At 38.7% G+C, this 15,580-nt stretch overlaps 1 protein-coding gene across 9 annotated transcripts in view; it reads left to right on the forward strand.

Moving 5' to 3' along the window:
* RYR2 (ryanodine receptor 2) overlaps nt 1-15,580 on the forward strand; it is a 469,316-nt gene that overhangs the window by 140,352 nt on the left and 313,384 nt on the right. For all 9 annotated transcript variants that reach the window (XM_068939250.1, XM_068939252.1, XM_068939253.1 and 6 more), the window contains one exon: nt 3,970-4,074. In XM_068939250.1, the coding sequence (XP_068795351.1) occupies nt 3,970-4,074 (105 nt within the window). The remainder of the gene's footprint in view (nt 1-3,969; nt 4,075-15,580) is intronic.

Below are 15,580 nucleotides of genomic sequence, written 5' to 3' on the forward strand. Positions count from 1 at the left end.
GCTGAAAAATGTTCTTTGGGACTTTTTTCCTCAGTTTTAATGGCAAAGGAAGGAAATGCTCATAGCTTTCTTGCATGTAAATAGAAATGGAATGGATGGAGAAGAAATGGCCTAATTGTGTTGGTTTGATCACTGTGACAAATGAGGCAGGACTCTGCCATATTTTAGAGCATATGACCTGTAGGGTAGTTTTTGTAGCAAAGGTTCTGGTAAGCTCACAAAATTATATATATATGAGCAGGAGATACTCTGTCATCAAAAATCCTAAAGTAGGCAACAGTAATGACAGCAGGAATGTTGTTATGGAGAGTTTGCTTCATTCCTTCATAACCAAACACAGATATGAAAGTGTAGTCCTATCTTGGCAAATGTCGGCGCACATTGTTAAGAAGCATCTTCTTTTTTTGTTGGGATTGTTATTTGTCCATCAGTCTTCACTGGGGAGAATTTGTGGGGAGCTGGAATGTTTGACAAAATTCATTTCTGCAAAGCTTTCTAGAATGGAAAATTGTACGCATGTTTACTAAGCAGAAACAACACCACCTTGCGGCCTGTGATCTGTGAGCGCTCCCTTTCCCGATTAGTAAAATATGGGATTATGCTAGGACTTAATATTGTAAGGATGCTGTGAGGAGAATCCAATTAGTTGTTTGTTGGTCTAATGCTAGCTTTAAAGAGTCTATTTTACTGTCTTAAGTAGCTACAAAAGAAGAATGGCGATGAGAACATTAATAAGTAGAGGCCCGTTTCTAAAAAGTTAAGTTAAAAATATTTCATGCATTAACATAATTAAATAAAGAAAAATCCCCTGCAAAACTGGATGTTATTTAATGTTTTTTGCTTTAGGTAAAACTTTAATTTAAAGTAACATGTTATATATACTTTATTAAAACATAAATAGTGGCAGGTAATGTAATATCTGTGAGTTACCAAGCAGATTTGAATTATTGTGATGTTAGGAGGGATGAGCAGCAATTTAACAAGCATTAAGAGTGGGAGATTTTTTAAATTAATGAACTTTTTTAAAAGGAATGCAGTGGTTTTGTAATTACCTTTTTGAATTTAATGTTTGAAGCCTTGGAAGAGGAAATGTGTAAAGTTTGAATGAACATAATCCTTTAGCAGTAAAAACGTTCATGGTTTAAAAAAGTTTTCTAATATTCAATAAAAGTATTCGTATACGAGATATGCAGTTAGCATGAAAAGGATAAGAACAAAGAACATGAAAAGAGGTTCTTGGAGGCAAGAAAATATGTGTAGGAGTTGCATATTCTTCTATTAACATAAGAAAAGGTTCCCACAGGCAGTTTAATTTTCCTCTGTTATATCTTGTAACTTAGACATTGCTCTTACAAACCTGTTTCAGTTTGTAATCAATTTTTATTATAGTCTGTAAGATTAGCTTTTCAATAGCTCACTGGTTTTTTTTTCCAATCGTAAGTAGTTAAGTATTTATCTTTATAAGACTCTGTAGTTTTAGCTTACTCAGAATAGAATATGGTGAAGCACGCAGCCCTTCAAGGTGGAGAAGGTGCCATCTTATCCTGGCGTTCATGGCCTCGGACCATCATAAGGATGAGTTCTGGCTACTAAAGATGGCATTTTGTTTACTGCTGCAGTCCCCCATAAACTCTGAGTATGATATTTAAGCCTTTCGATTCCTGAGAATGAACATGAGAAAGAAAAGAAAGCAGAAGGACACCCCAATCACTGAAATATTTAAGGGGTTGTGATTAATGATGATTAGGATTGTGGGGAAGACTCCATTACAGTTCAGTGATAAGAAATATCTAGAGTGAAAAGAGGTACAAGTATAGACACATCTAGTTTTAAAAAAGATTACACATTTGCATATTATTCACATATTTATATACTGTTTTCTGTTTTTCTGTTGTACTAGCAAATTTTTGTCTTTCCAAACTTTGGTGGCGTTCAGAATACGACATACTATACGCTACTACAGTTGGAATGCACTCAGAGATTTGATTTCCTAACCCAGCAAAGATACCTGCAGCATCCAGAAAGTGGGGTGGTGGCCCAGATTTCAGCTACCACCAGTGGTTGTGCAGTGTCAGGATCATGTCCATGGACTCATATCAGCAATAATAAGTTTCTTGCAACTTCTGCTCTGACTTTTCCTATCTTAAGTTCATCATATGTACTTTGTGATGGGGCACAATCCGGAGGTTTTTTTTTTTTTAATGCTTCCAGTCAAGTGAATATCTTATCACTGTCTTCAGTGTCTTAGATGGAATCTACATATTTGCAGATATTTTTGACCAAGCTATTTGGTTTGTATTTTAAATGTATATTTAAGGTATTTTCAAAACTTTTTATTGAATTGATACCTTAGTGATAGCATTTTAATAATATGACAGAAAAGATCTAAGGACAGAATGTTAAGTTTCCACTTTGGTCCCCCTTTTCCTATTCTCTAATATCAATTAATAGAAAAAGTTATAGGTTTTCCTACTTAATACCAATTAATAGAAAAAGTTCCAAGTTTTACTACTTAGCTGTTTCTTGGATTGGTATTTAATTGAAATGTCCATTAATACCCGTCAATATGTTTAACAGTTGTACTTAGTTACTAATAAGACTTTCTAGATGTTTGTTAAATATCGAGTACTCTGGTGATCAGTGCTGTAAGAATGTAAAATGAATGATTATCAACCTACAAAGATTTTACAAAGACTTTATTTTCAGTCAGGACAGTTGCATATTCCTCATAGATGTCAGAGCAAAAGTAGTTGGTTAGGCAGGGCTGAAAGAAGGTACCTTAATCTTGTACGTAGTCTTCCTTGTCTAACTGGTGGTGTGGGAAAATTAAGGTAAATGCTAGTGAGAGAAGCATATTTGTGCAGAATGTGAGGGGACCTCAAGGTTGGAGACAAAGTGGTTACGGTAGTCAAAACAGCAGGTGAAAAGAGATCTGCTATTGTCTTGGTGTAACAAAAATATATAATTTTGAAAAAGAAACAATTCTTCGGAATTATTGTCAGTGGGGAATAAATAAAAATAGCTATTATGTTTGGAGATGTAGAAAATAGCTCTCTAAAATCTATTAATTTGTAAGTAGTATTGGAATTTCCACCATTTTCCCTTTTATAGATTGTCATTAATTTTCTTTACAGTCTAGGTTGTGATTTGCGTGCATTACTTTATATGAGCTTAAAGCTTTCTGAAGATTAAAAAAAAAAGAAGTGGTCCTTCTTATTTTCATATCTGTTACACAATAATGATGTGGCCTTACTGGTGGAACGATGGAAAAATCTGGGTTGGAGGGGACTTCAGGGAGGACATTGGATCCTACCTCCTGGTTAGAGCAGGCCAACTTCGAACTTGCTCAGGGCCTCTCCCAGTCAATTTTGGAATACCTCCAAAGATGCAGCTTTCACAGTTTCTCTGGACAACCTCTTCCATCATTTAGCCACTCTTGGGATGATTTTTTTTTTCTAATATCTAATAGTAATTTTAATTGCTACATCTTGTATGCACTGTTTTTTGTCCTTCTGTTGTGCAACTCCAACAAGAGTCTGGCTCCATCCTCTCTGTGGTCACCATTAGGTAGCTGAAGACAGCTGTTAAGATTCCCCTCTCTCTGCTCCAGGCAGACAAAGCCGAGCTCCTCCACCCTTCCCTCACAGGGCAAGTGCTTCAGCCCTGACCATCTTGGTGACCCTTCGTTGAGCTGCCTCCAGTTGATTCGTGTTTTTCTTGTACTGGATTCCCACGCTGGACCCAGTACCCCAGGGGTAATGTCACCAGTGCTCAATGGAGGGGAAAAATCACTTCCCTTTGCTTGCTGGCTACGCTTTAACCTGCAATGCAGTAGGTGACTGGCTTTCATAGTCTCAAGGATATAGAAGATCTTTTGAATTCACTGAAAGTAAGAGAAAGAAGAAGCGTTAGAAAATGCTGTTCGGTAGATCTGTCACTAATGGAAGCTCACGTTTTTCTTTCATCTAGAATGTGCCCCCTGACTTGTCCATCTGCACCTTCGTGCTGGAACAGTCCCTGTCGGTTCGGGCCCTCCAGGAAATGCTGGCTAACACAGAGGAAAAGGCAGAAGGGGTAAGTCATTAAATGTATGCTTTTTTCATCTTGAAAGATACAATTTTTTCACTGTACCACAGACTGTGACTGACACAAGCTGTAGCACGATGAATTCCTTACACTTAATTTTAGTTTCTCCTCCACTACAGGAATAGTCGGATCTTGGAAAATTCTAAACGTTTTCAGCTTTCACTGAAGTTAGCAAGAGTTGTAAATACATCATTCAGTGTGCTGCAGATCAGTATAGAGCTACAAGAATGATTTAATTTGATCTCTTACAATGTGAAACACAAAGCTTGATCACTTCTTTAGGACTATTAAGGTATATGATGATTTATGTCATCATTGTATCAAGTCAGACTAGACTGTCAGATAACTGTAAAATGACTTTGGATATGTGCTGTTTGTCTTTGGAAATAATGAAATTGTTCTGCTTGGCCTGAACTAAAATGTCCAGGAATTCAACTTCAAAACTGGAGATGCAATGTTATTGAGTAGTGAGGAAGAAATACGGAAATTTAACTTTTTTGCACATTGGAGGATGAAAGAAATAGGAATAATGATATTCTGTTACAAACTGCTATTTACAAATAAATCAAAATAGTGTAATTTATGTTGTCTGCTGTGTAGTTCATTGGATGCTATGATGTAGCTTAGTGTCGCATGTACACTTTGTAGAGCTAATTTGAATGTCGTGCTCCATTCCAAATCCTGTAAACTGTAAGTGAGGAAGAGTGACATGGGATGTTTACTGCTAAGCGTAGGAATTATGCAGATAAAACAGAGGTAGCGGTCAACTGTAAATCTGTCGCTCAAGAAAGCTGACAGGAGAGAAGCGTGCCTCTGGTATCGCTGGGAATGCACTGAGAAAGCAAGCTTTAAATGAACGTCAGTCCCATAAAATGCCAGGCACTGAGACTAAAAGTGGTTTTTTTGAAAAATGAAGTCCAAAGTGTGTGCTGTCATTGAGAATTTGTTCCAAGGACTAACTGCAACAAAAGGAGAATGAGAAGCACATCTGAGAGAAGAGGTGATACCAGAGTAAGCAGTCATGCTTCCAGATAGGGACCCCTCCTCTCCTATTTTGCAGATACTGACGCTAAAAGCAAGCAAATCCACAGGAAAAAATGACATCCAAAGTATGTTCATGAACACAGGCATAACGTCAAAAAACACAATCCAAAACCAAGGATATGCAGTGATAGCTAAGAGTGTACAGCAATATATGTAAAGCAGAGCAATAATGTTCTTGCTGTTTCTTCCCATCAAATGTTGATGGGGTCCAGCAACTAAAGCAACTACATAGGGATGAATGTTGAATGGTGCTGTAGGGCAGAGCAAGGGCACAAGTGTATCACTTTGAAGAGTGAAAAAAGATTCAATTATCCATCCTGTCAGAAGAGCTAAAACAGAACTTGGGAAGGAATTATTGTATTTAAAACTTTTTTTTTTTTAATTAACAGTAACTGTCAAATTTTCTGTTGGATCTTTTTTAAGGCATAAATGACTGTCCAAGGGCAGGGTATGTCTTTAGCAGAATCCTAGGACAAACTGTTAAGTGAATATCTACTCTTAATCCAGAGATCACATCCAGGAAACATGGAATAAAGAACCAGACTTGCTGCAGAATGGTTAGAAAATTTGAGCTCAGGGTTTCTGCTGGGAAGAAGACAAGTTAGAGATAGTTCTGTAGCGTTCTCAGCTGGGTTATTTGCACTAGATTTGCACTAGTTTTGCAGAAAAAGGAAAAGGCTTTTGTAGGGCCCAGTGACTGGTGGGACTTACACACTCCAAGCTGGAAGGACCAAGCTTGAGGGTAATCTAATGTTTCCTAGAAACAATTATTGATGGTGATTTCTCTGTATAACCATGAAGGAATTGGACATTCATTTATGTGCCTAAAGAAAAGTGCTGAGAGTTATACTATGTACAGTGCTTTTTACCCACTAGTCTTCTGAGACATGTACAAGAAAGATAAGGTAGTGTCTCCGAGTGTCCTTTGGCTGTTACTTATTGTAGTTTGTTGTGCTTTCAACATCTAGTACCCAACTCTAGCAGAAGAGGCAGAGCCACAGCCATACTTTCAACTCAGATAGCTGATATTCACTGAATAATGAATAGTTTTCTACTGCAGATTTTGCCTGGCTTCTGTGAAAATAGGAATCTCCTTGTGTACTCTTGCATACTGATATGTTGGTATCAGACAAGAATAACCTTGTACATCATGACTTGTAAATGGACAAGGCCACGTCAGTGTAAGTTATTATGAAATCAGGGAAAAATACTTTCTTTACTTTCTTTACGGTAAGTCTCTGGAAGACAAGAATAGCAATAACCCTAAAATGACTGAAAATTAACTTTCTGATAAAATAACAGAACTGACTTTTAGTTTCTGTATGTAATTTCCATTAACATATATATAAAGCTTTCCATTGATCTTCTAAGTGAACATATTATAGGGTAGGTGCTTAATAAGGCAGCTTAATATTTGGCTGAGCAACTGTTAGCACCTATGAGCTTCAAGTTTAATGACTGATGTGGATACTTGAAACTTTATGGGAAGAGGTAATTTTGTGTATACAGCTGAAGCACTATATTTTCAAGGAGCAGTGCCAATTTTTTACTTATATGGAAAAAGACCTATAAATAATCCCATAAATAAGGACTACCATAATGTCTATGCCCAGAGTCTGGGTTCTCATCTCTTAAGCAAGCTGCTCTGTCCTGGGAGGGCCTGCAGCCTATTATTTTGTCATTATTTTGACTTGGTTTTTGAGTGCAACTTTTTATGATTAAAAAAACAAGTGAAAAAAGAAAACACAAATCCTTAGTTTTTTATAAAGCATTTATGATCAGAAAAACCTTTAGGTCACCTATTCTCAGCTTGACTGTTAAATTTTACTAGCGATGCCTCTGGTGAGCCCAATATCTTGCTTTTCACTGAAGCATGTTGCACTGAATGATCCTGAGAGAGTGAATCTACAAATTTCCCAAGTAGTTTGTTCCAAAGAATGATCACTGTCATTGTAAGATGTTAGAAGCGTGCGTCTTTCTTCTAGTGCGATTTTTTTTCTGATTATTTTTTTTATAAAATCTTCCCTTACTAGATTCAAGAGCTCTTTAATATTTAGTTTTTTCTCCTTGTGAAAGTGCTGAGATGCTGTAATCAAATTACAACTCCTGGATGTTTTTCCCTGTTTTCCTCAGGAAATGAGCCCTGGCCATCCATTTGTTAGTACTCTTGTACTGTTCAGCAACTTCTGAGCTTTCTAGACAATATAAGTTATATTAGAAACAGGAGTAGAGAATGATGTTCTTCCAAATATGATTAATATTGGATTAGGAAAAAGGACCTAAATTTGGGTCCCTATGAGAGGAAAGAGCGAGCTCAGCTGTTTTACAGTTCCATTGGCTACTCATGTGCTGGTCTTATCTTCTTACTGCTGTCTGCTGTTCAAAGACGTGCTGTAGGTACATGGGAAGGAAGCTGCCAGGTTGTGGTTGAGTGGAAGGGGTATATAATATTGTGGCTTTTTTGATTTCTGAATTTTAAACATCTTTTTTTTTAAAATGTAGACCAAGGACCTGTACATAGTATTCTGTTACTGGTCTCATCTATGTTTTATGACATATATGTTTGTTTATGGATTGGCATAATTATTGTTTTCAATATATAGTGTCTTGTTGACACTGATCATCCTTCAAAGTTCCTAGGATGATTGGTACCTTTAGATCCAGCATGTGGATCTCAACCATGATATCCAACAGGCAAAATAGACGATAACAACGGTTATTCTCCGTTTCTTTGTCAAGATGATGGCCAGTATGCATGAAATCTTAAGCAAATTTGTCTGCTGTAAGTCTCTGTTGATGGCCCAGAGCTGAATTTTTCTCTCTGTCTCTTGAAGGTCTATATTTTCGCCAAATTTGGCCCTGTCACAGAGAGAAAAGCCAGATTCTGTAAAATTCACTGCCAAATCTCTGTTCAGTTGTTTGACAGTTCTAGAACTGCCAAAAGAAAAGGTATCTAGAGACATATCTGACCCAGAAAAGCAATATATGTTTTCTTAGCCTCAGCTGCCTCAGCAACTGATTTGGACTTTTTTGTCTGCAACTTTTGAAACCATCCTTGGGCAAATACCCTGCATAAAAACTAGCCATAAGAATAAAAATTTAGCAGAAAGGATATGCAAATCAAAATAAAAGACATGTAAGGTAGCCTTAAGAATAGCTATTGCTACTGACTCTTGTTAGAAATAAGTTTTAAAGGCATATTTTGTATGCTTCAAAATAAATACTGTTTTTTTTAAAAAGAAGAGTTTGGGGAGTCAGGATGCTGCTACTATCCAGATATATTTAACAAGTGGCTAGTTTCATATTTTGTTCTATTCGTATTATTTTAAAGACATGAAAAAAGTATCAGATAGGTAAGGTGGCTGGAGACAGAAAATTAAATTAATTTGATGATAGAGGATATTTTACCATAAGTGAACAAGCAGCAAAGTTGTATATCTTTTTATATTGGCTAGGAAAAAAAAAATCTGCTTTTCCTTTGAAACCACTAAGAGCTTATGATTCAATTAAGCTGCACTTGTGCTTTGCTTGGATTTTCTGAAATATATCCAGCAGTACCACACCATGATATAAATAACATGCTACTCTGTTGTCTTATGAAATATCTTATAGTCATCCTAATAATTCTCTGAAATGAGGCCAGTGAATTTTGCAGCCTCAGGATTGTATGTTAAATGCCATAGCCCAGTCCAAATAAGTTATAACATATATAAATACATACAAGGTATGTAACTCACTTCCACCTGCCACTATGGTATGTGTTTTTGTGTGGATGAGAGATGTTATTATGTCCCATGCAGATGACTGTTAACTGCACGTTTTCATCAAAGTGATGGAGAACTATTAGTAAATTGTCTTTCACAGAAGCTTTAATTATTTTTCTCAGCAGTTGATAACATATTCTTTTCAGTTTGGTCTGCCAGAATAGGAATGAGTACCCCTCAGTCCCAATTTAATTATTGTACCATCCAGCCATAGTAAAATCCCCTGTCATGAGGAACGTGCCGAGGAGGAGAGGTCTGTTCTGACGCCAGCTTCTGGGCTTCTTGTCTGCTCCTCTGGGCTTTCTTCTGCCAATATGAGCTGTATGCACATGTTTTTTATTTATTATTTATGATATATGGGATCAGATAGGTTTCTCTCAGCTGCTTCTGTGGCCTTTTGCATCAAATGTTAGCTTTTTGATAGCTTTTTAGAAAAACTGCTACTGGAATAAGTAAGCATCTGTTTGCCTGTCGTCTGTAGCAAGAAAGCAAATGTGTGTGAGAGTGCATATAATTATCAGTTCCTCTATTTTGAATGATGCCATATGCTATGCATAGAATAAGTTAGGGTGGTGGAGGGATCTCTAGCAATTTGTCATGTTGCATGAGGATGATTTTAAGGAGTAACACTGCATTTGTTCTTTACCTTTTGAATGAAAAACGCTGAGTAAACTTGAAGTCAGTTTTGCTATTTGTCTTCCTAGACTTAATTGCAGAGAAGAAACTTGTCTTCCATTTGCCTTAATATGCTTGAAATTTGTTTACATTTATGTAAAATAAAATACTGAATTAAATCCACTATTAAGTTCCTGCAAATTGATCTTAGCTGCCTTATATTTTACTGAAAACTTTCACGTGTATTTTTCTACATTTTTATAATATTTGCGCAGTATCTGTGCTTTTCTGCTGCTGTATGCCATAGTGATAATAGATTTTCCTATATTTGGAAGCAGGTGCTAAATAGAGAAGACTACTCACTTCCCTTAACCTGCTGGCTACACTCTTGCTAATACAGCTCTGTGCTCAGCTGGCCTTCATTGCTGCAAGGCCTCACTGCTCACTGATGTTTGAGCTGTTGAACAGGACCCCCGGCTTCTTACCTGCAAAGCTGCTTTCTACCCAGTCTGTGCTGTAGCATGGCCTTATTCTCTCTCAGATGCATTTGCCTGTGTTGAATTTCATGACATTTCTGTTGGTGAATTTCTCTGGCCAGCTGATGTCCCTCTAAATGGCAGCGCTGCCCTCCAGTGCATTGGCTCCTCTCCCCAGTTTGGTATCGTCCTCAAATTTACTGAGAATGGGCTCTGTCTTGTCCTCCAGGTGGAGAGTGAAGATGTAAAACAGTGTCAGTCTCAATATCGACTCCTGAGAAATGTTCTGACATGTAGCCAAGTTGCAAGCTTTTAACAAAAATTGACAAAATACCTTATTTTACTTAAGGTCAATGAAGAACAAATGTAACTTGAAGCTTTCATATTAAATGAATGTGCTCCAGTTTCCAAGGTCTCTTCTGTGCCGGATGGTTTGTGCCTGTGCCATTCTTATAATGGAGGAGGTTCAGGGCTGAAGTAGACTTTTGCTTGATATGTTCAGGTGTTCCACAAACTCGCCTGAATTTGGAGGCTGGTCCTGGAAGCAGAAAAGTGATGTTCAAAATGATCTTACTGGAACCCTCGGGCAGTGTTGCAGTGGGTCTGAATGCAGGAAGAATCGGACCTGGTTCAATTCTGCCACCATAGCAGAATGGTAAAGTTGTATGTTAAGACAAGGAGGACCAAGATGACCAAGATTTTCCCTGAAACTGCAGCTTTGCAGAGCTCCAAAAGGGGACTAAGACACAGGGACTGGTTTAGATTTTATGTTGCCCTAGGAAGGAAACTGAGAATAGCTGGACAAAAAGCCAATGACTGCAAACAAGTGGTGTGGATGAAACTGGCAGATTGATCTAATAAAGAGCGGTGAGGACCCCTGAGAAATATTGGCAGAGAGATTAGTACAGGGAGCCCAAGGTATGCTGAGAGGCTTTTAGCTTGGATGAGATGTCAGGGGATTTTGTGTTTCTCTGTGTTTTTACAGTGACTTCTATAGGTATTATCCTCTTACCAGCTGTAGCTGGTTATCATAAAGGATGACAACTTAGTGATGGCATTCATTAAAGACTCCCTGTGAATTTTTGTAAGGGTTATTTTCAGTTTGTTTTTAAAAATCAGGAAAGCATAAAATAAAAACACATGAGGCATTACAAAATTGAAGCACAGAGAAACTGGAAATGCTACGGTTAAGTTTGTTTCTAGAACCACACAGCTACTTTATAGCAGGAGTTGTAAGTTGTGTACAAAATGGTATTGCAGGCAAAATAAAAGTTAAAACAAAACAAAACAAAACCCAACTTGTATTTAACTACTGTCTGAAAGTGCTGAAGGGCTTCTCAGTTTTGCCACAGAATTCCTATATAAAGCTGAGAAGGTCTCTTAAACCAGTACTTTTCTTAATGCTACTGGATTCTTCTCTGAAAGGAATCAGTGGCTTGAATTTTTAAACCGGCTCAGTCGGTCTAAGCAGTTAAAGTGAGTAAGCTAAGCAGGGATTTCTAATTGTGTGTTTCCTGGTTTTGTATGCCTTGACACTGCGGGATTGATTTGTACCAGTGCTGAGGACTCAGAGATGTGGCTGTAGTCGATGGAAGCTACCACAGAATGCAAAATAATGTTAAAAATGAGGGCGTAGGCAGCTCAAGCTGAACACATTGGTTTGTGCCTATTTTGATTTTAAGGGTTCCATGCTTTAGATTCTTCAGTGTATTGATATATCATCTGGGGTACTGCAAAAATTAAATTAATACTTGTGAAATGAACATTACAGTAATGAACAGCATAAAAAGGATGGCATTTAATCATTATGTCTTTAGAATAGGCTTTTTATCAGTATTCAGTCCAACGGTTGCATATTGAATTGGGATGTAATAAAACAATAAATGATAACCATCTGCTCTATATGCTGAATGAGGCAGAGTACATGTTGAAGGGGTAATAAATGGGGATGTTATAGAAGGCTATATCATAATACAATGACGTACGTGAACTGAAATTAAGGTTACATAGCTGAATTCTAACACTTCCTATCTTTTTAGTGTTTGCCCTAACAACTTTACTAAAATTCTTTTGTAAGATTTAGCATAACTCTTTTGAGAATGCAAACATTTGATACTTTTAAGCTTAGGAAAAAGGGGTTTTGAAATATAAATTGATTGTTCTAACATATAATTCTTGTCTGATACAGCTACAGCATAACTCTGACCATACAAAATGCAACTTTGCATTAGTCTCACAGCTGAGCTCACAGCTGAGGCAAGGCCCTAGATGGTGTCATACTCAAACATAGTATTTTCCTCTTCTTTTGGAATGCACACAGCTGGAAGCGGAATATTTCTAAAGCCCAAGACCTTACATTAAATAAATTATAACTTATTTGTGCTCAGTTATCCAATTATATTGAGAACTGAAATAATAATTATACAATTTTTTTTGAACATATTGCTTATACCATTAAGTAAACATCTCATAAAATATATAAAGAATCCTCCAAACTTTTATTTCTCTTATTGTGGCTTCTGGCGTGATGTAGTTTTCTGGAATATCTGGCTGGGTGGTTGCAAAATTTCAGAGATAGAGTGATCCTTTTTCTCATCTTAGTGGCTTATAATAGCTGGTGTAAAGGGACAATGAAATGGCTGGTGCAATATGTTATCAGTGTAGGAATTATATAGCAGTGCTGTATAGGCTAGGAGAGTGGAAAATGTTAATGGAGTCTGCAGTGCTGAGTACCAAGAAAACAGTCTGCTATCAGGGAACTCTGTAGGGTCTCAAAGCAGAGTCCCTACGCTGCAATGGGAAGACTGTGAGGGAGATTCTTCCTCTGAAGTGTATTCAGAGTGCTGATCTGCCAGGAGGTTCTGCACCTTCTGTAGCGGTTTCAGAAGACTAAGCTCGAAATTCACTCTTCAAGATCTTCTTAATGTGGTTTGCTTTCTACCTCCTCTTCTCTTGCAGGGTTCAGCACCTTGGGGTGCTTTTCATGATGGTGATCCTGTATATGCATGCGTCCACTCATTCAAGTCTGGATATGAATAGTGTCCCCCAGGGGGGTAACATTTGAAGGGCAAGTGCGTGTGTAGTGTTTGAAAGAAAAGAAGAGGTAGACTAGGAGTGAGAGACTGAGCAGACTGAATTCCTGTCCTGAATAGGAAACGGGAGGGAGTTGAGTTTGGGAAGGGACAGGGTTCGTCTCCATATTGCTTTGTGGTATGTCAAAGTTGGTGATAAATTTGCACAATCTCCTGGTGGCGGTTGCTGAACAGTTCTGCATAGGTGCTGCAGGACTGAGGAGTTATCTGCACAAACACATCCGCCCCTTCCTGTGGCAGTACAAAATCTGAACCCATGCTGGCAACTTCACTGAGTGAATCTACAGTATCTTGGCAGAAATGACAGCTCCAGTGAGAACGTGTTATCTCACACCTAACAACTATTTGTCAATGGAAAAATGATTTCTTTTGATGTCCAACTATTCCTTAATGACTGTTCTAGTCTTTTGCTGTTTTGCAGAGAAGGTCTGGTTTCTATTTTGGAAGGTAGCACAAGAGAGCCATTTCACTTTTTATTTCAATAAAAGTGATAAAACCAGAAGCCTGTAAAGCAGTCAAGTTATCTCAGTATATTTTAAATATTTAAGTACTGCTGTAGTGCAAGATTTTCACTCTTCCAAATGTAGGTATTATCAGGCAGATTTGGTTTTTGTTTCTCTATCATCATAAAGAATTTTCCATTTTTACTGTAATTTAGTTATGTAGACATAAACAACTCCTGAGCTGGGAGGGAGGGGAGAAGAAAGAGGAAAGAAATGAAGGGTCTCAGGACTGTAGCTATAGCTGAACAGAGAAATAGTCGAGAACTGGGAGCAGCTGCCTCTGGCAGAGGTGAGATCCTGCTTCTGGGCTGGAGGCAGACACACCTGCTCTGTAGCCTCCACTGGGATCTGAACTCAGCAGAGGCTACAGATCCCTGCTCCACCTCGGCTAAGCTCACCTCTGAGCAGCGGGGGTACTGAGGCCAAAACTCAGCAGGGACTGTTGGGTTAACTCAGGATCTCGTCTCAGTTTGCATCAGGGTCACCCAACCTGTGTTAAGGCTTGGGTTTGGTTTGGAGCGCTTGAGCATTACAGCATCCTGCAGGCAGGGCCCTGTCCCAGAGAGCGACAGGACTGGGAGCCCCTGAGGAGCCCCAGCCAGGGCAGGAGCCAGTGAGGGCAGCAGCCAGCGCAGCCTGCCTGCCTGGCAGCGTTTGCCATCCACACGAGGTGGTGGATCTGGAGCCAGCAGGCTCCATTTTGGAGCGTCTGCAGCATCTCAGCTGGAGTAGAGACTCCTGCTGAGCTCCTGCAGGCTCTCTGGCCAGAGCCCTTCAAAAGCACCAGCATGCCTGTTTTTTTTTTTTTCTTTCTTTTTTTTTAAATGTAGGTTAACAAAAATGGGAGTATGCTGTATTGACTGTCCCTGAATTCTCTCTGTGTGTGTATCTGTCCTTTAGCTTTCAAATGAAAATTAAGGTGTGCGCTTTTAGAAGCGTACTGTCAGCATCGTAAGTGAGAAGGAGAGGTATTACCCCCTGCTTCAGTTTTTTTGTAAGGCTTTTGATCTTGATCCATAAACGGCTTCTCGTTAGGCATTTTGATAGCTGCTTAGTTCGTTGAGGATTGTCCTCCCTTTTCCTAGCAGCTTTCCCTTTCTGCCCATGCTGCAACGTCTTCTTCCAGTCGGTGCTGGTCAGGCAGCTGGTTGTGGCTGGTGACATAGCTGTTCCTTAACAGGAACACGTGCCTGGCTGTGCATGACTGTGGGGAAGTGAGATGACAAAACCCTTTAAAAGTCCTCCTTATAGTCATAAATACATGCTTTTAAAATACGCTTTTTCTTTTTAAATGTTCAAGGACATTTTAAGAAGAAGAAAAAAAGAAGAGTGCAAACCTTCTTATACAGTTTTGGTGAGAAAAGCTTCTAAATTCTTTCCTTTGCCACTAAATTCACAGAGTCATCATTTTGGGGAAATTTGGTAAATATTTTACGACTAGTCTTAATTTTTGCTCTTCGGTGCCTCAGATATTTACCGTTCTCTCCGTAGATAAATGGATAAGACACTTTTTTTTTTTTAAGTGACGGTGATAAAAAGCTCACTCTTTAATTTTCCTTATGGAGATAGCATACCTGAAAAAAAAAAAGTAGAGCAGGGAAACTTGAAAAGACTGTAGGGCGCTCTTACAGGCTGCTAGCAGTGAACTTAACTTCTGTTAGGTTGTTTTCATGCTTTTCCCTTTCTTGGCCACCACTTCCCACTGTGGAGCTTCCTTGGCGCCGCAGGCAGAGGAGGCTGCCTGTTTGTCACAGCAGCGTGACGTTGTGTTGCTCTTTCCAATAACTTCTGATCCCAGTGCTGCTCAATTAGTTAGTCATATCTGTCCTCTCTTCATGGAAACCTCTGTTTCCAGCACCAAGTTGGCCCTCTTCAAGTGAGCAGCTATTTGTCTTTGTCTTGTGCTGGTCTAGAAGGAACTGCAGGTTAAAAAAAAGCAGCCCCATAAGCCCCTCAAATCGACCCCCCCCACCCCTCTCATCTCCTTGGCTAATATAGTT

Source organism: Struthio camelus, chromosome 3 (assembly GCF_040807025.1).
Source record: "Struthio camelus isolate bStrCam1 chromosome 3, bStrCam1.hap1, whole genome shotgun sequence".
Taxonomy (NCBI): domain Eukaryota; kingdom Metazoa; phylum Chordata; class Aves; order Struthioniformes; family Struthionidae; genus Struthio; species Struthio camelus.